General features: G+C 26.1%; 6 protein-coding genes across 6 annotated transcripts; 4 read left to right on the top strand and 2 right to left on the bottom strand.

Moving 5' to 3' along the window:
- Positions 1–1,976: 1,976 nt before the first annotated feature.
- Positions 1,977–3,362, top strand: DICPUDRAFT_74663 (uncharacterized protein; the record flags this gene model as incomplete). The annotated part of the gene is made up of 3 exons (XM_003283616.1): positions 1,977–2,119; positions 2,562–2,595; positions 3,129–3,362. 3 exons carry the CDS (start codon positions 1,977–1,979, stop codon positions 3,360–3,362), a joined length of 411 nt encoding a protein of 136 aa, XP_003283664.1.
- Positions 3,363–4,307: 945 nt separating this feature from the next.
- On the top strand, positions 4,308–5,488 carry DICPUDRAFT_44993 (uncharacterized protein). Its single transcript, XM_003283617.1, has 3 exons — positions 4,308–4,416; positions 4,487–5,153; positions 5,217–5,488. Exons 1-3 carry the CDS (start codon positions 4,333–4,335, stop codon positions 5,375–5,377), a joined length of 912 nt encoding a protein of 303 aa, XP_003283665.1. The 5' UTR covers positions 4,308–4,332; the 3' UTR covers positions 5,378–5,488.
- Positions 5,489–5,529: 41 nt separating this feature from the next.
- DICPUDRAFT_147399 (uncharacterized protein) lies at positions 5,530–11,126 on the bottom strand (the record flags this gene model as incomplete). The annotated part of the gene is made up of 4 exons (XM_003283645.1): positions 5,530–8,922; positions 9,001–9,306; positions 9,383–9,659; positions 10,939–11,126. 4 exons carry the CDS (start codon positions 11,124–11,126, stop codon positions 5,530–5,532), a joined length of 4,164 nt encoding a protein of 1,387 aa, XP_003283693.1.
- A 600-nt stretch (positions 11,127–11,726) lies between these two features.
- On the top strand, positions 11,727–13,394 carry DICPUDRAFT_147400 (uncharacterized protein; the record flags this gene model as incomplete). Its single annotated transcript, XM_003283618.1, has 2 exons — positions 11,727–12,060; positions 12,148–13,394. 2 exons carry the CDS (start codon positions 11,727–11,729, stop codon positions 13,392–13,394), a joined length of 1,581 nt encoding a protein of 526 aa, XP_003283666.1.
- A 223-nt stretch (positions 13,395–13,617) lies between these two features.
- DICPUDRAFT_52460 (uncharacterized protein) lies at positions 13,618–16,343 on the top strand. The gene is made up of 4 exons (XM_003283619.1): positions 13,618–14,399; positions 14,523–15,431; positions 15,506–15,778; positions 15,841–16,343. Exons 1-4 carry the CDS (start codon positions 13,752–13,754, stop codon positions 16,192–16,194), a joined length of 2,184 nt encoding a protein of 727 aa, XP_003283667.1. The 5' UTR covers positions 13,618–13,751; the 3' UTR covers positions 16,195–16,343.
- A 68-nt stretch (positions 16,344–16,411) lies between these two features.
- On the bottom strand, positions 16,412–19,139 carry DICPUDRAFT_147402 (uncharacterized protein; the record flags this gene model as incomplete). Its single annotated transcript, XM_003283646.1, has 2 exons — positions 16,412–18,068; positions 18,139–19,139. The coding sequence occupies 2 exons, from the start codon at positions 19,137–19,139 to the stop codon at positions 16,412–16,414; spliced, it is 2,658 nt and encodes an 885-aa protein (XP_003283694.1).
- Between the last annotated feature and the right edge of the window lie 561 nt (positions 19,140–19,700).

Here is a 19,700-nt window from a genome sequence, read left to right on the forward strand (position 1 = left end):
TTCACTGAAAATAATATTCTATCTAGTGCAATAGGTTATGTCCCAAAACATTTGGTTAAAATGCTAAAGAATCATTGTAAATTTAACGAAAAGGAAATCATTGAATTTACATCTTTTTGCACAAACCAAATATGCAACAGAAACCAATTAATACTAACAAAAATCATCAACAAAAACAAACCACTCAATCTATTAATAGAAAAACCACAAAACGACACAAACTTATAAATATTACCACTTTTTTATTTTTTCTTTTTCTTTCTTTTTCATTTTTCTTTTTTTCATTTTTTTTTTTTTTTTTTTAAAAACAATATATCATTTTATTCTAAATAAAAGATATATATGGCATCTGTACAAATCCATAGTCAACCGAAAGGATTAACAAGACTCTACTCCAATGCACTAAAGTTATACCGAGCTGTATACGTGCTACTTAACTGGATAGAAGGTTTCCTTTGCAAGGAAACACTAACCCAAGGTTCTCCGTACAAGATGAAACTTATGCTATGCTAAACTGCCAAGGGCTGTAATGTTTAATTCATATTCTATTAGCTAAGATGCGGGCATCTTTTATGAAGTAACACCACCTTAAAAGAAAGTTGGATCTCCGGAAATCTATTATTCTTGAAATAATAAATTAAGTTACCTCAGAATAATTCAATTTATTCAACCAAAATTGCAACGGTTAAATTTTGCTTCAAGTAATATCTGGTCAATTCAGATACTTAGATCTTATAATTAATAAAATAATAAAATGGAATAAACATTCCAATATATTTTTAAAAAGCAAAAAAGCCATCCAGGCTTTTATACACAAAATTTACATACCATTAGTGTATCAACACTTTTTTATTATAGTTATTATTACCATATCTTTAACTATAATTAATTACCACTAATTACAACATCATTCATTTTTTTAATGATATTTATCACTTTATATACAATTCATTTTATTTTTACACACTTTTGTTGATTTTTATATAATCTACATATATCACCACATACACTTTCATTAACTGTTTTAAATAAATCCAAAATTTTCTTTGATTTTTTAAAACTTTTTTAAGTAGACGAAATCTAATTGAGATCTCACTAGTTGATCGGTGTATCTCTTTTATTTATTCATTCACAAACAAATTTTAAAAAAATAATAATCAAAATAATGGTGATGATAACTTGGATACTAATAATTGCATTATTCCACCACAAAATAATCAACATTCTGCTCAAAATCCATTTTATTCACTAAATACTCTTTAAAATACTTATCCAGAATACCTAAAATGTATTCCAAAATTTAATAAGTCTGGTCACCTAAATAACACTTTTAACATACTAAAAAACCAGAACTATTAAAACAAAAATTACCATCCAAAATCATCATATAAATTAAACACAAATTTTCAAAAAAAATTTTTAAAAAATATTATTAATAATAATGAATAAATTCTTTTTTTTGAAACAAAAACTACACCACATCACAACATAACCAGTATAATCCAAAACTACACTGGTGCATCTAAGGTAAACAGAACCAAAGATAATACTACCACAACATTCACAAATGATTTGACAAGAAATATTTTCCTAAAAAATCATCCAAACAAAACATTATTAAAATCAACATCGAAAAAGGAATATTAAAACCAAAATTCACAATTCCAGAACCATTTGGCTTACAACCAAATAGTATACCACTTTATGTTGATTTTAATGCAATGTTACTAACATTTTTACCATTAAACTAGATGATGAAATTATACCTTAAATTCATCAGACCCTACCACTATTATCTACCAAAAATTAAACCTGCCACTTTATTTACCACCAATAAATGATTCATTCGAAAACGAATGTTCACATTTATTAAATATTACCACTTTATTTTTCTTTTTTTTATTTTTCATTTTTCTTTTTTTCTTTTTTTTTTTTTTTAATACAATATATCATTTTATTCTAAATAAAAGATATATATGGCATCTGTACATATCCATAGTCAACCGAAAGGATTAACAAGACTCTACGCTAATGCACTAAAGTTATACCGAGCTGTATACGTGCTATTTAACTGGATAGAAGGTTTCCTTTGCAAGGAAACACTAACCCAAGGTTCTCCGTACAAGATGAAACTTATGCTATGCTAAACTGCCAAGGGCTGTAATGTTTAATTCATATTCCATTAGCTAAGATGCGGGCATCTTTTATGAAGTAACACCACCTTAAAAGAAAGTTGGATCTCCGGAAATTTATTATTCTTGCAATAATAAATTAAGTTACCTCAGAATAATTCAATTTATTCAACCAAATTGCAACGGTTTAATTTTGCTTCAAGTAATATCTGGTCAATTCAGATAACTTAGGTCTTATAATTAATAAAATAATAAAATGGAATAAACATTCCAATATATTTTTAAAAAGCAAAAGCCATCCAGGCTTTTTTGGAAATTTTAAATTTTCACTACATCCAGGGCCAAAACTTAAACAAAAATTAAATAATCAAAAATTTAATAATCAAAATTAAATTACTAAAAATTCTTTTAAAAATAAATTAATAAAAGTCGTGTTAACCTTTGCACCATTCTTATTGAAAGGGTAAGTCAAAAATTCATGGTTAGCAATTAAAACAAAAAAGCCAAAACTTATCTATGATTTTATTATTTTTAATTAATTACCTGTTTAGTTTAATAATTTTTTTCATCTTTCTAATACTTGTCTAAAAAAATGCTCGAATTTGAATAATACAGGGGTTTTGTGGTATAATTCTTAATTTTTTCATCTAGAACTATTTGACTATCTACCATATTTGTTTGGTCAGAACATATTTGGGAATTCATCAAAAAGTTGATTAGATTGAAAAAATTAGATTGGTGTCTTCTAATATATGGAGCTTCAGATTCATTGAGTAAAGGAAGAGTGAGGGCAAATGAATATTGGTATCTTTGAGCTTTGTGTGAACAGTTACTACAGGAAGCTATAGTTGAGTGTGAAGGTATTTTGGTTTAGTTGAAAGACACCTGTTCACTTAAAAATTGTATGGAAAGATCTATTAGGTATGTCAAACTATCTTAATATAATATAATGAAATCATAGTTTATATTCAATTTTTTTGTACTTTTTATTTCAAGTATATTAATTTTACAGGTTTAAGCAAGTTGTTTGCTGAATGCTTGATTAAACATCCAAATATATATTCAAATGCAATCACAGCATGTTCAAAAAATTTTAAATCATGTAGGACAAAAGAAGCTGCCAAAGAATGTAATGAAATATGTTTAGACAAAAATGCTGAGTGTAGAAATTTAAGTGGTATTACTTGCTGGGAAGATTATAAGAGTTGTACAGAAAAATGCAATGAATAAAAATTATCTTTTTTGATACAAAAAAGATGAAAAAGTCCACAATGAAAATAATAATAATAATAATAATAATAAAATTAAAAATTTAAAATAAAAATGTCGTAAAAAATATATATATTTTCGATTGCATTCTCAAATTTTGAAGATTCGATTTCTCACAGAGAAATTTTATTATTTTTACATTGAAAAATATGTTAATGTAGAAATGTATGGATCATAATACTTTTTGGAATTTTTCAAATACAAACACATTGATCACATGTAACGTATTCTTCTTTTCCACCAACGTTATTTATCATATCTGTCGAAAAGGTAAAAAAATTCAAATGTATTATAATTTTTTTTTCAAAAAAAGAGATAATTTTTTTTAAAAAAAGAGATAATTTTTTCTAAAAATTTTCAAGTGAATAAGCTAAGGATAATCCGTGAAAACTGAGAATAACGATAATATTTAATCACTAAAAAAAACACAAAATTTAAAAATGGATAAAAATGAATAATTTTTTTTTCAAAAAAGAGAAATTTTTTCTAAAAATTTTTAAGTGAATAAGCTAAGGATAATCCGTGAAAACTGAGAATAACGATAATTTTTAATCACTAGGAATTATATAAAAGTTAACACTATAACACATTATAACCCACTCCCCCACACACATAAAGCTTATATTTATTAACCTAAAAAATTAAAAATTTTAACACTCAAACACACAAAAAAAAAAAAAAAAAAAAAAAAAAAAAAAAAATAATTTAATAAATCAAAATAAAAAATACCAATAATAATATAATATTCCTATTTAATATGAATTGAGCACATTAAAATTATTTGTTTAATAAATCATTCCTTTATTTAATTTATTATTATTTTTTTAATATTTTTTTTTAATTTATTAATAAAAAGATAAAATATTTAAAACATTCATATTAATATAATTTATTAATTTATATCAGTATAATAATAAAATAAAAGTATAAAATGAGTTTCCAAACTAAAATTAACTTAATAGAAAAATATGATTACGATTTATTTAAAGCTGTATTTGATAATAATACAAAAAAAGTAAGAAGTTATTATTTTATTAAAAAAAAAAAAAAAAACCTGTACTAACAAATATTTAAATTAAAAATAGGTTAGGGAAATGATCGACTGTGGTTGTGATATAAATATGACCGAGTATGATAAAGGAACAACACCAATTCATATAGCATGTGCAAGAGGACATAAACAAGTGTTAGAGTTATTGGTACAAAGAGGGTGTGATGTAAATGTACAAGATAACAGAGGATGGACACCATTACATTCATTAGTAACAGGAAGATATGATATTTTAGCACTGTGGTTAATTAGACAAGGCAGTAAAATCGATTTAAAAGATAAGAATGGTTTCTCAGCAATAGATATGGCCCAAGGTTGGTTTCAACAAGAAATGAGAGACGTATCGATGGGTAAACTATCAAATTCTGAAGCAGTTTTAATGGAAGTAACCAAAGAATATGACCAAAAGAAAAATGAACACAATAACAATATTAAAAATATTTTACAACAACATGAACAATCAAAAAAATTATCAGAGTTTGATTTATTACAGAAAAACCCAACTCCAAATGGTGCAAATAAACAAAGTCATTTAAGCTTATCAGAAGTTATTAAAGTTTATTATAGAAATGACAGTTACAAAACTTTCAAAGTTTCCTCATCCGATACCGCTTTAGATATCCTCAAAGTAATGTGTGAAAAAATTAATATGAAGTCTTATGATAAATGTTTCGATATTGTAGAGGTTATTAAAGGTCAAAGTAAGTTAAAAAAAGATTCTAATTAAATAACCAAATTATAATTCTAATTTCTTTTTTTTTAAGTACGTTATGTTAAACAACACGAAGTGCTTTTAGAAGTTAAAAATAAATGGCCAATAATTATTAATACAAATGTTGATACAAGTCCACAATGCCATTTTTCTTTAGTTATCAGAAAAACAGCACCAAAAGAAGCAATAACAGCATTTATTAATGTTATTTAAATAAAAAAGTTTTATTTTTCACTATTTTCTTTTATGTTTCTCTTTTTAAGAGTTGGTATATCTTTTAAATAAAAAATTTAATAAAATAAAAAAAAAATTATTAGTCAATATAAAAAATACTTTTATATAGGTTTTTATTGTGTGTGTATAAATTAAACATTATTACTTTTATCATCCGATAAAGATCTAAAGAATTCTTCATTCATTTGATCGTCACTTAAATAATTTGACATATCATCTAAAATTGATGGTTGAGCTTGCTGTGGTTGTTGTTGTGGCTGTGCAGAAGTTAATGCATTTTCAAAACCTTGGGCATCAAAACTATCTTCATATTCCGTATCAAAATTTGAATTTGTTAAGTCTTTATCTGGGGAAATGACGATTGAGTTTCTGCTTGGTGGTGGAGTTGGTTTTAAAACTGGACTTGTTGATAAACCATTTGGTTGCTTTCTAATAGGTAAGCTGATATCCATATTATCATTATTATCAACATTGTTATTATCTATTGTTACTGTATTTTCTAAAAGATTTTGAATTGTGGTACTGAATTTTATTAAAATACCATGTTTTTGCCAACCGAAATCTTTTTTACCATATTCAATTACAAAGTCAAATGGTGAGTCGTCAACTTCTCTAATTTGATTTAATATTTTAGTTAAAACTTTTTTCTTTATAACTGGTTTGGAACCTTCAATACCAATTTTGACTTGGAATGATCCAGCTTGATGGTAGGAAAGAATTTCATTAACATCTGGAACATTTAAGAAAGAGGGACAAAGTGAAATTGGATAACCAACGACCATGAGAGCTGCTCTAACTTTAGTGCTACCAATAACCTTGCCAATTGTTTCCCAAAGCTTTTCACTTTCCATTGATAAACGAGCATCGACAATTTTTGGTGTTTCAAAACTAGCTCTTCTTCCTTTGAATGTAAATACAAGACCACCTGACTCTGGTAATTCACATGAAACTGTTGAAAGGTTGATAATTGGTTTTAGGTTTTGGGTTTTTCTGTTATCAGTCCAATTTTCTTTGATAATTCTGTATGCTAAAATAATTAAACCTAATGTTACAATACCAGATCCAATAAATATATAGTAAATCTTGGTTGCGATTGGAATGATGAATGGCCAACAAGTCCAAATGATAAATAATGGGAACATAAGAATTTCACCAATAAGACATGCTCTTCTAAGTCTGTAGCATACTCTAGTACCAGTAATGAGAATTAGAGTGTAGCAATACCAGAGTTTGCCATGGAATACTTTCTTTACTAACCAATAATATGCTTTCCATGGTGAAAAAATGGTAAAGTACTTCTTGCCAACTTTAAATGTTATTTCCCATGATGCTACACAGATGAAAAACCAACATGCTTGAGCTATCCAAATTCCTGATGAAAAGGATTTAGCTTCATTCCAAAAGTCACGTTGGGTGAAAAAATCTTGCCAAAATTCAACAAAACCTAAATTTGGTGATGGATAGAGTCCAAGTGCTAAAAGTAATGGTAATAATAGAATTGCGATTTGCATGAGAATAAAAATTGGGAATAAAAGGGCTTGTAAAACTACAGTGATATATTCTAAAACTACCATTGGACCTTGAGCTTTACCTAAATAATTCCAACCGTATTTCTTTCTTGTTTCAGCCCACAATGGAGAACCAAGTGTTACAATAAACATGTAAATAGAATTGAAAACAACTATAATTAAAGCTAATTCGTTAATGGCCACTATAAATAAGCCTAAAAAATTGATAACAAAGAATTTATCTAAACCATAGTAGTTCATGAGATCAATAGAGGTTTCGTTTAAGAAGTAAAGTGGATAGTTTAAGAATGATAATGTTGGATTTGAATTTTCTTGTGTTGAACGTTTCTTTAAATACATATGAATTGGAAGGAAAAGGAAACCTAAGAGTTTGATTGGAATTAAAAATACATGAGGAATATCCATAAGAGTAACAAGGAAATAGTAGCTGATAATAGGGAGGAAATCTTCTAAGGTATAGTCTGGTTTATCTTCTTTTTTCTTTTGGATTGCTCTATACAATGGTCTTGCTTGCTTGATGAATAAAATGGTTACTAAAACTTGGAATGTCTTGAAGATATCAATAAAGATAACAACTGCAATCATGCAACTGCAGTAGAATAACGTAAGAGTAGTTTTAAATTTCTTGTTTACTCTTTCTATTACAATTTCCTTCTTGTAGAAACTAAATAATGATTTAATTCTCCACATTGTTACACCTATGAAAAGAAGAAATACAAAGGTTATGCAGTCAAGTAATGTACAACCCAAGTATTTAGCAGCCATTAATCTTGCATCTTTATCACTTTTAACATTTTCTTTATCTGTGAATAGAGTTTTAATTAAAAAGACACCTCTCCATGGTACTGGCAATGTTAATATACCCATGACTACAAATGGTATATCAACTAAAGTATTCCAGAATAATAAACCAAACATTTTATGTTCATTATCACCACGTTGATAAGATTTGATTAATTTGACAAATGATGGGATTCTCCAAATTGTAACAATGATGAATAGTGCAGGAACAATACAGACAATATCTAATAGGGTTAACATAACATATCTAAGGATTAATAATCTACGTAAAGTGTCCTTTCTAATTGGGTCATCTATTTCTTTAAATCTTTGGATCATGACAGGTAATCTCCAAAGTGTTAAGAGGGTGAGAATTGGGAATGGAATATCGATGATACATAATAGTAATTGTTTGAGAACTATTTGACGCCATGATGAGAATTCTTTAATTTCGTCTGCTTCTGGATTGTTATTGGCTACTGCAGAAATACTTGGAGCTGGATTATCATCGCTAAAGTCATTTGATGGTGGTGGATTATCCTCATCATAAATTGCTGGTATTGGTGCTACAACGGTTGATCTTTGAATGACTACTTTATCGGAATTGTTAATAGATGAAGAATCTTTGGAATAATCAGCATGTTTGAAATAGAGTCTTAATTGTCTATATGTTTTTGGTAAACGATAAACGGTAATGGTAATAAAAAGTAAAGCTATAAAGGTTGGTATATCCATTAACCAATAAAAAATTTGCTTTATAGCGAATATTCTTTGTTTCTTTCTTGAGTCTAATACAATGAAACCACAAACAAATGCATAAGCTCTCCAGAGAGTAACTAAAATAATAAGACTGCTGATGATGAATGGAATATCTAAAATATCGATAAATACCCATACGAAGTGTCTTGATACAATACGTCTACGTTTATACCATTCTGGTTCTTTAAATACTTGAGCTAACATGAATGGTGCTCTCCAAACTGCAATGGTAACGAAAAGACCCATAAATAAGAATGGAATATCTCTAAAAATCTTTATAAATTGGAAAAAGATATATTCATAGTAACGACCTGGTCTTGCAAAGATCTTTCTAACTGTTCTTGGTAACCTATAAATTGTGAGGATAATTATAATTGAAAAGAAAATTATAAAGATGTCTACAAAAACAAAAAGAGTTTGGAGTAAAAGTTCTTTTCTTCTTTCACTGGCTCTATCCTTTAAAATAATAATTAAAATAAAAGAATTAATATTAATATTAATTATAGATAAATAATTTAATAAAGAACTACTTACATCTTCAAAAGTTCTTCTTATTGCGTATGGTAGTCTATAAAATGAGATTAATAATGGCAATGATATAAATATTACTGCAACATCGACCAAACCATTCATTTGTTGAGAAAAAATCTCCCCAAAGATTTCAACCTGTTTTTTTGCTGCCCTTGCTTTTTGAACTGCTGGTTTGATTCTCCATGGTGAAATTATAAATATAATACATAATAACATTACGAAGAACTCTAATACTACAATAATTAAATTTCTAATAATTAAGAGTCTAAGTCCAATACTAAATAATTTATTTGTAATTGAGCTATGATTCTAAAAAAAAAAAAAAATTGATTAGTAAAATTATTTTAAAAGTTTTCTTTTTTTTTTTTTTTTTTAAAGATAATACCAATCTAATTTTTTCGTGTAATGGTTTTATTCTAAGGATTGTTATTAAAACGAAAAGGTAACTAATTAAACCAAATAAATCAAATGGTATTAATATTAAGTGTCTATATAAATTGGTTCTAATTTTCTTGTGGCTTGTTGATAATTCATCTCTATAGGCAACTGATAATATCATTGATGGTATTCTAATTACTGTAACAATTGATATAAAAAATGAAAAAGTTGCCCCAATATCCAAAATTGCTTCTTTTAAACCTTTAAAATAACTATCTGATCCTCTATAAAAAAAATTAACGTTAATTTTGGTTTCATGAAACCATATATTATAAAGCTGGAAATACCTACTTTATTTTTAATTGACTAATTGAATCTTTTAAGAAGCTCATTGATCTGGTAAACCAGAACCCAATAATAATCCCTACCAAAAACCCAATTGCTATAACATAAGGCAGAAATGTTTTACCATCGATTGCTAAATATACTAACCACCCATACAAATAAGCCAACAGCGGAAACGAAAATGGGAAGGGTATTGTTAATATAATACGTGGTATAAAAATTAAAAAGTGTCCTAAGGCATTATTTTTTGTGTCATATTTTAATATTTTCTAAAAATAAAATCAAAAATGTGTTAGTTCATAATAAATTAAAAAAAAATAAAAAAAAAATATTTATTTTATTTATTTACATTTAATATAATTGAATATATGGTTATTGGAATGGACAAAATCGAACAACAATATGCAAAAAATTTTAATAAAAATTTAACTAATACTAAAATTAATGGTGATTCCATTTTATTTTAGTATAGTTAAAATAATAAATAATAAATATTGTACAAATATAAAAATAAATAAATAAATAAAATAAAAATTAATTATTATTTTTTTTTTATTAATATTTTTATTATTGATTTTTATTTTTGAATATAAAGCGTATAAAAAAAATTATTTTTAGATTTTGATTTTGATTTGAAAAAATTGATAAAAACAAAAAAAAAAAAAAAGTTATTTAAAAATATTTCAAAAATTAAAAATTAAAAAATTAAAAATTAAAAAATAAATATTTTTTTTTTTCTTAGTTTTTTTCAAATTTTTTAAGGTTATTTATCTCCTCATTATATTTAATCGTTATTTTATTTCGCTGAATTATTTTTACTTGAATAATTATTTAATTGGGATTTCCCACACAAAAATATGCATGTTATAGATAAAACAAAAAAAATACACTTGGACTAAAGATTTATTTCTTATTTTTAATATAAAATAATTTATTAAAAAAAAAATAATATAATATTAATATCATAATATTTATTTATTAATTTATATTATTATTTCTTTAAAATTTTTTTTTTGAAAAGTGATAAACAGCTTGTAAAGTAGCAATGTGATCAAGTTTCTTAGTTTGAATCACTTGAAATAATAATTAGCGATTTGGACATTGATTATAATAAATTTTTTGTGGGTTGGAGGAAACGAATTGCCTTTAAAGATTATCTCTGCCAAATCAAAACATTATCAAGACTTTTCGTATGATTGGTTTAATGAATTGTCAGACGAATTTACTCTAATTGATTTGTGGTTATCTTGATGGTAAATTTTTATATTTTCACTTCCTGTAACTTGATTACTAAAAGTAGTTTCACGTAGTAACTGCATCAGTAAGAATGATCCATTAATTAATTTACTTAAGCTACAAAAAGCCAATGGTTCATTTGAAAAAAATTTAGTCACCCAATTCTCCATTGATATGACCAAAGCTCCAGAAGAACTTTCTAGTAGCGAAAATGAAAATATTTGGTCCACATTATTAGTTATTGCTAAAATTGCCAAAGATTTCCATCTCAAAAATCACAATGGGAACGTGTAATTCTTAAATCAACTAAATGGGTAAAACAACAATTAAAAGTTTTAAATCTTTTAGATTAATTTGATAAGTTTGAAAAATTATCAAAATCACTATAAATAAATAAATAAATAAATAAATAAATAAATAAATAAATAAATAAAATAATCTTTTTTTTTTTTTGAAAATATAAATATTCATTATTTTAAAAAAAAAATAATGCTGAATTTTTTTTTTTATTTTATTTTATTTTTCATTTCTTTCATTATAAAATTTTAATATAATATCAATTATATATAATATCATTTTTAGAAGATGACGACATTGATGATAAAGTTTCAAATAATAAAAAAAATATCAAAAGAAAAACAAAAAGTTTTATTGAAAAGTTTTATTTTTTAAAAAATTTTATAATTTTTATAATTTTTTTTAAAAAATATCTTTTTTTTTTTTTTTTCAATATTAGTTTTAATATTAATATTAATCATATAAATAATAAAATGGAAATAGTAATAGATAAAAAGATCAATATTACTCACGCTATTATTTTATTTTTTGTAATTTCAAAAGTTTACAAATCATACAAAAATGATTCATTTAAGGAATTGTTAGAACATTATAAAACTAAATTCTATAAATTTGCAAAAAGAACTTTCCCCAGTAAATTCAAATCAATTGATGAGGAAATTAATCAAGAGGTAACTCAAATCATATCTGAAAACTTTCCACCAATGAAAGATGTTGACGATCAATTTGAAATTCCAAAGATGGGAAAGGGTAAAGAATATATATTAGATCAATTGGAAAAGATTCATAGTAACGACGTGAATCCAGGTAAATATTAAACTATTAAAATAATATTCTACTTTAGTAATAATATTAATAATAATTTAAATTACTTTTATTTTTAAACCATTTTAGATGAAGGTAAACTATTTGCATATTGTTATCCAACCAATAAGGATCATGAAGAAGTTGTAATTAAAGCACATAACATGTTTGTACATTTAAATGCATTAAACCCATTGGCTTTCCAAAGTTTAAGAAAAATGGAAGTTGAAGTAATTCAAATGGCAATTAATATGTTAAATGGTGACCACGAGGCAAAAGGTACAATGACTACTGGAGGCACAGAGTCAATTTTAATGGCAATGAAATCATACAGAGACAGAGCTTTGGATTTATACGGAATTAAGGATCCTGAAGTAGTGTTACCAATTACTGCTCACCCTGCATTCGAAAAAGCTGCTAAATATTTTGGTATTACCACTAGATATATTCAATTAAATAAATCAGATGACCAAGTAAACTTAAAAGAGTATGAAACAAAAATCAATAAAAATACAATTCTATTAATAGCATCAGCACCTCAATATCCCCACGGTTTAATGGATCCAATAGAGTCCATTGCAAAGTTAGCTGAAAAATATAAATTACCATTGCATGTAGATGCATGTATTGGTGGTTTCTTTTTACCTTGGTTAGAAAAGTGTGGCTACAAAGTACCTCCATTCGATTTCCGTATTAAACAAGTGACCTCTATTTCTGCAGATATTCACAAGTATGGTTATGCTACTAAAGGATCATCAGTCTTATTATTTAAAAATAACGAATATAGAAAATATCAATTCATTGCTTATACACAATGGCCTGGTGGTTTATTTGTATCACCATCAATGTTAGGAACTAGATCTGGTGGTAATATTGCTGCAGCATGGACTTCAATTGTTTCAATGGGCGAAAATGGTTATATCGATTATGTCAGTAAAATTATGGCCACATCTCATGCAATTCAAAATGGTATTAAATTACTACCACTAGGCAACATCGAAGTCATTGGTTCACCAGTAATGTCAATTATCTCAATGAGATCAAATATTGTAAATATTCACTCAGTTGCTGATGTCATGGAAAAGAAATTCGGTTGGAAATTAGAAAGACAACACAGACCAAACTCAATTCATATGACTCTTAGTCCAAGCCATATTGGTATCGAAAAGAAATTTTTAGAAAACCTTAAAGAATCTGTTCAAGATGTTTTAGATAATCCTGATTTATCCAAAAAAGGTTCTGCAGCTATGTATAATGGTATCAATAATATTCCACTAACCGCCATTGCTGATGATTTCTTAATCGAATTTTTATCAAAAACCTATTCAAAAAATTAATTATAATAAAACTTTATTCTCTATACTAAAAATATTTATTTTATCATAATTGTTTATTTTAAAAATAGATAATTTTGAAAAGTCATAAATATCACACATCCTCACACAAACTATTTTTAATTATTTATTTTTTTTTTTTTTTAAAAAAAAATAATTAAAAAAAATAAAAAAAAATTAAAAATCTAATTTTTTTTTTTAAAATTTTTTTTTAATAGTTATAATTGTGTTGTTATAAATAAAAAAATTTATATAATCATATAGTTTATAAACAATTGTTAAAATAGTATTATTATAAAAACAAATAATCTATATAGTAATAATACTATATTACTATTATACTATTAATGTTATAACAATATGAGTGAAGATAATAACAACAACAATAATATCGATAATATTGATATTGATAATAATAATAATAATAATGAAAATAGCAATAATAATAATAATGTTAAAGAAGAAGAAAACAATTTAGCCTCAAAAGAAAACAATAATAATAATGATGAATTGGTTGATGAAATGGTTTCAATTCAAATTAATGAAGAAATAAGAGTAGAAGAAAAAGAAGAAAAAGAAGTAAAAGAAGTAAAAGAGGAAAAAGTAGTAGAAGAGGGAGAAGAAATAAAAATTGAAGATAATGAAGATAATAAAAAAGATGATAAAACTGAACTAAGGCAATCAATGTGGATAGGATCACAACCAAAAAAGGATGCGGCAAGAATTTCACCATTAAATTTAAGAGGTAGCAATAATAGTAGCGAAAATTTATCAACATCAGGAAATGAGATTAATAATACTGCTTTAAATAAATCATCGTCAAGTGAAAATATATCATGTAATAATAGTTCATTACCAACAACACCAACTCCCTCTTCTGCTCAATCTGCAGCATCAGGTTTTTCATCATGGTGGAACGGTTTAATTGGTAAAAAAACAGCAACTGCACCATCAACAACATCAACATCAACAACATCAACAACATCAACAACTATAGTATCAAATAATGTAACAACAGCAACAGCAACAACAACAGTAAATACAACAAACACATCAAATTCAAATGCACCAATAATATTATTCAATGGCAACAATAGTTTAAATCAAGCACCAGCCAATAATGATGCACAGGACGAAGTTGAAGATCAAATTTTTACACATTCATCAATTGATTCAGCAACAACTATAGTTAGAGAAGGTTATTTAAATAAACAAGGTCACTTACGGAAGAATTGGTTATGTAGATATTTTATATTGACAGAGACATCTTTAGAGTATTATAAAGATAAAGGATCACAATTTTTAAATAGAATTCCATTATCGGAATGCACCATTCAAATGGCTGAAATCGAAATAAAAAAATCATTGTGTTTCAAAATAACTCATTTACCAACAAAAAGACCATTTTACTTATTCTCAAATGAAAGAACCAATACCACAGAGTATGAAAGAGACTCTTATGAATGGATAGGATCAGTTCAAGAAGTGATAGATAAACAACAGAATTTACTCAAAGCTAGCACCGTAGATAGTCTGGATTCATCGGCCTCAATTGTAACAGAAACTCACAAGAATTATGAATTGGTACATTGTATGTCTCATGCACTCTTATTTTCATTGGGTAAAATTTCAGCAGCACCAATGTCTGATTTATGTATGGAAGATTTTCAAGCATCAGAAACTTTTAATGTCAATAAAGAAGTATCGCTGCCATGCACACCATTATCTACATCACCATCTGTTAGTGGCTCAGCTATACCAAATATGACTACAACCTCCACAAGCGCTTCAATCAAGTCTCAATTCTCATATAAATTTACAGACTATTCACCTAAAGTATTTAGAAAAATTAGAGAGCTTTGTAAAGTGAATTCTGCAGACTATATGTTATCATTGGCCCAAAATACTTTAACTGAAGAACCAACCCAAGGAAAAAGCAATTCATTATTTTATTTTACCTCTGATAAAAAACTATTAATTAAAACAATTACAACAACCGAATTTGAACATTTAAAGTCATTATTACCAAACTATTATTTCGTAGGTATAAATATAATTATAATTATCATTTAATTATAGCAAAATGTATATTAATTTTCTATTCCTTTATTTAGCATTTATTACAAAATCCAGATTCATTAATAGTCAAATTCTATGGTTTACATTATATCTCACCATCAAAAATGAAAAATACATTTTTTGTAGTAATGGACAATATTTTTGGTGATCATCAAATGGATGAAATTTATGACTTGAAAGGTAGCACTTTACAAAGAAAAGCTGAAGAAGGTAAAAGAGTTTTAATGGATTTAGATTTTAGCTCAAGAATTTTTATTTCAGAAGACATGAAAAATAAATTTTTTAAACAAATTGAAAATGATTGTAATGTAAGTATAATTACTTTTATAAAATCACAAAAAGCAAAATAATAATTTTTTTTATTTTATAGTTTTTAGAAAAAAATAGCTCAATGGATTACAGTTTATTATTAGGTATACACTATTTAAAAGGTAAAAAAATTAATGATGAAGATATTGATGATCAACAACCATTCTTTAAAAAAGAAATGGGTGGTATTTTATCAAGAACTGCAAGTGGTGATCTTTATGATAGAGTTTATTATTTAGGTATTATTGATATTCTTACAGTTTACAATATTAAAAAGCAAATAGAACACACCTACAAATCAGTTGCCTATGATACCATCGATTCAATGTCTGCTGTTGATCCAACAACATATAGTAAGAGGTTCAAGAATTTCATTCAAAAGATAACTGGTTGGCACAATAAAACACAACAATAATTTAAATATATTTATCAGTATTTTTAATTGTAATAAAAATGTAATAAATTTTATTCATAAAAAAAAAAAACAATTTAATTAAAGATAATAATAATAATAAATAATAATAATTAATACTAAATAAATATAACTTTAAAAAAGTTTTTCTTAAAAAAAAAAAATAATTATTTTACATTATATTTTATTTGTTTAAATTTATACATTATATTTTATTTGTTTAAATTGTTTTTTTAGCTTGGTTTAATAAATCATCAAAGGATAAATTTAATTTTGATAATTGTTGTTTTACATACTTTGAGGCTTTTTGGACAATTAATTCCCATTGACTCTTTTGTTTATCATAGGACATGAATTTAGCAATAACTACCAAGGTTACCCAAATATCTTCGTTTGATGATAATTCACTTGGGGTAGCACTAATGGATAATAATGAGCCAACTGTTGCTTTGGTGAATGATCCATTGGCTTTTTGGGTTCTAATTAAATCAATAACAATATCGCCACTCTTTTGAACTAATGGTTTTGATGGAACAGGTGTTGCAGATTGAGAGGGTTTTGGAGCACTTGTTATAGTTTGATAGGACATAGGTGTTGGAGCACATGATGGGGCTGGGGAATATGAAGACTTCTTTTTACATTCCTTTTCTCTTTTTTCTCTTTTTTCTAATGGTGGTGAAGATTGTTTGGAGAATGAAAAGCTAGATAATAAACTGCCACCTTTTTGAGCTGGTGGAGGTGGAGCTGGAGCTGAATCACATTCCATTTTCATTTCGAGTTGTTCTGATAAACATTCTAAAGGTGAGTCATAACATGCATGGATTGAATCGAGTTGCTCTTCCTCTTCCCATTCACCGTCACAGTCACCATCTGATTCTGACTCTATAGAAACAGATCTATTTCTATAAAGAACTGGAGCCATATTAATTAAATTTTGCTGTGGGGCTGGAGCATAGGTATGTACATTTGCAGAGAGTTTTACTGTTTCTAAAACTTTGACACTAACCATTGATTCTTCGGTGACCTCACCTTCACCTTCGGCAGTAACAATATATGATGTATGTTTTGAAACTAAACCATATTTCTTACCCAACTCTACAATCTTATCCTTGTTATCTTTGCTTTGTTTTCTTTCGCCTTCTTCAAGATCTTGAATTTGTTTGAATGCTGAAAGTGTGTGGATATAACGTGAGGTTGAATCAACTTTACTGAAATCTAATTCTGCTGTGAATGAAACAATTTCGCCAGATGGACCATTACCATATATTCTGATATTAGCGGTGGTGGTATCTTTTGGTAATTCTTTATTTAATGTGCCATAAATCATCATTCTTTCGTTTGTAAAGAGTGGTCTAATAACTAATGGAGCTTGGTCAACTGATAAGTTACCCCAATCAACTTTAATATTTGAAAGAGTTGGAAGGAAAGAGATACTAACAAGTTTCATTACTTTTTCTTCCATATCCTTGTTATCGTCAATTAATTCGTAATAACCCTTACAAGCTTTTGATAAACCTATAACCAATTCTTTATCAACACCACTGCCAATACCAAAAGTGAAAATACGGGTTGTATTTGATTCTTTAGCAACATATTCGATTAATTCATCTCTTTCAGAAACTTCACCATCAGTTAAAATGAATACTTGTCTTGGATATTCTGGGTCATATTCAGTTTTTAAAATATCTTTAATTGGTGGTAATAATTCAGTGCCTCCCAAGTTGGCATCAGTTTGTCTAATATATTCCATTGCTTGTTCTAATGATTCATCAGTGTAAAGTTGGGATGTACGACTGTATGTTTGGAAATCTGAACCAAATCTGTAAATATTAAATTTAGATTTTTCATTTAATGACTTCAAACAAATTTCTAAAGCTCTATTATTAATAAAAAAAAAAGATGTTAATAAAAATAAAAAATAAATAAAGAGATATTAAATTTAATTACCTTTTAGCTTTTGAAATTGGGGTACCAGACATACTACCACTACAATCGACAACAAAAATGTATTCAGCTTTTTGATCAACTTCGTCAGCTGGAATATTAAAGTTTGGATAAAAATTAATACCAATAGAGTGAGTCTTTTCAATTGGGCAGTATTCAATGAATGATTCTGGCTTATTTGAAAACTTTGGTACTAAAACGGTAATAAGCATCTTTTTGGCAGAATCAGAGACACCATTTTTGCTGGAATAGTTCAAAGTTAATTTGGTCTTTTCTTCATTTTCAAAAGTAACAGTGGCATTTTTTCTATTGAGTAACTCTACAGATTCGATTGGGGTTGAGAGGTTGGCATGAAGTGAATAGTTAAGGTCAAAACTCTTATTATTTGGGAACATTGAACTGTGTAAGCAATAGTGATAACTTTCTAAATGAGTATCAATTTCTGAGGTAATGGTAATTTTAACAGTAACCTCTTCTTTTGGTGCAACATTACCAATCATTAAATTGAATAAACCATCGGATGACTTTTCGGCAAGGAAAGCTTTACCACCGGTAGCAATAGAATCGTTATATTTTTCTTGAGCTTTTGATTTCTCTTTAATTTTACCTTTTAATACTTTATCTTTGATTATGACTACGAAATCGGATACGGCTGAATTTGGTGGTAAGGCAACTTTATATTGGGCTTCTACTGGTAAAGTGTAGTTATTGCTATACTTTTGGGTGAATAATGAAACTACGCAGGTATCATTCATATGAGCTTCAATGTCAAATTGTTCTAATTCAAAACCTCCACCATGTGTATTTGATACCAAACCAACTTTTGGAGATGATGATTTTCTTTCTAATAATCTATAATAATTAAAATAATTGGCATTTTCAAAATCATTTAATAATGATTTTTCTGAGCTAATATTTTTATTATTATTTAATTGACTTTCATCAACAATATTATTTTTTGTTTTTGTAGATGGCGAATTGAAAACTTTTTTAATAAAATTCATTTTATTATTTGATATTATTATTTATTTATTTATTTATTTATTTATTTATTTAATTTATTTATTTAATTTAAATATTTTTTATTTATATATTTTACAAAAAATGGTTGATTATTTAAAAAATATTTATAATAAAAAAATATTTTATAAAAAAAAAAAAAAAAAAAAAAATAAATTAAAAAATAATTGAAAAAAAAAAATCTTTATAGTTATTTTGGTTTTTTTTTGTGCTATCGACAATATCTTTGATTCATCGAAAAAATTTATAAAAAAATTTTTTAAATTTGAAAAAAAATTAAAAAAAAAAAATAACCACTCTTAAGAAATTCTTTATTTTGATATAAAAATTTTCTTTAAAGAGCTTTTAAAAAAAATTAGGAAATCAGTATTAAATTACCATTTTAAATGAATTATTTTTTTAACTGATAATTTGATAATTTTATGGGGTTATAAAAAAAATTAAGAAATAAAAAAAACAGTGAAATAATTGAATAAATAAATGAGCAAATTAATAGAAAAAAAATGATAATAAAAAAATAATTTTCATTTTAAAAAAAAAGATTT

This window comes from Dictyostelium purpureum, assembly GCF_000190715.1.
Source record: "Dictyostelium purpureum unplaced genomic scaffold DICPUscaffold_11, whole genome shotgun sequence".
Classification (NCBI taxonomy): Eukaryota; Evosea; class Eumycetozoa; order Dictyosteliales; family Dictyosteliaceae; genus Dictyostelium; species Dictyostelium purpureum.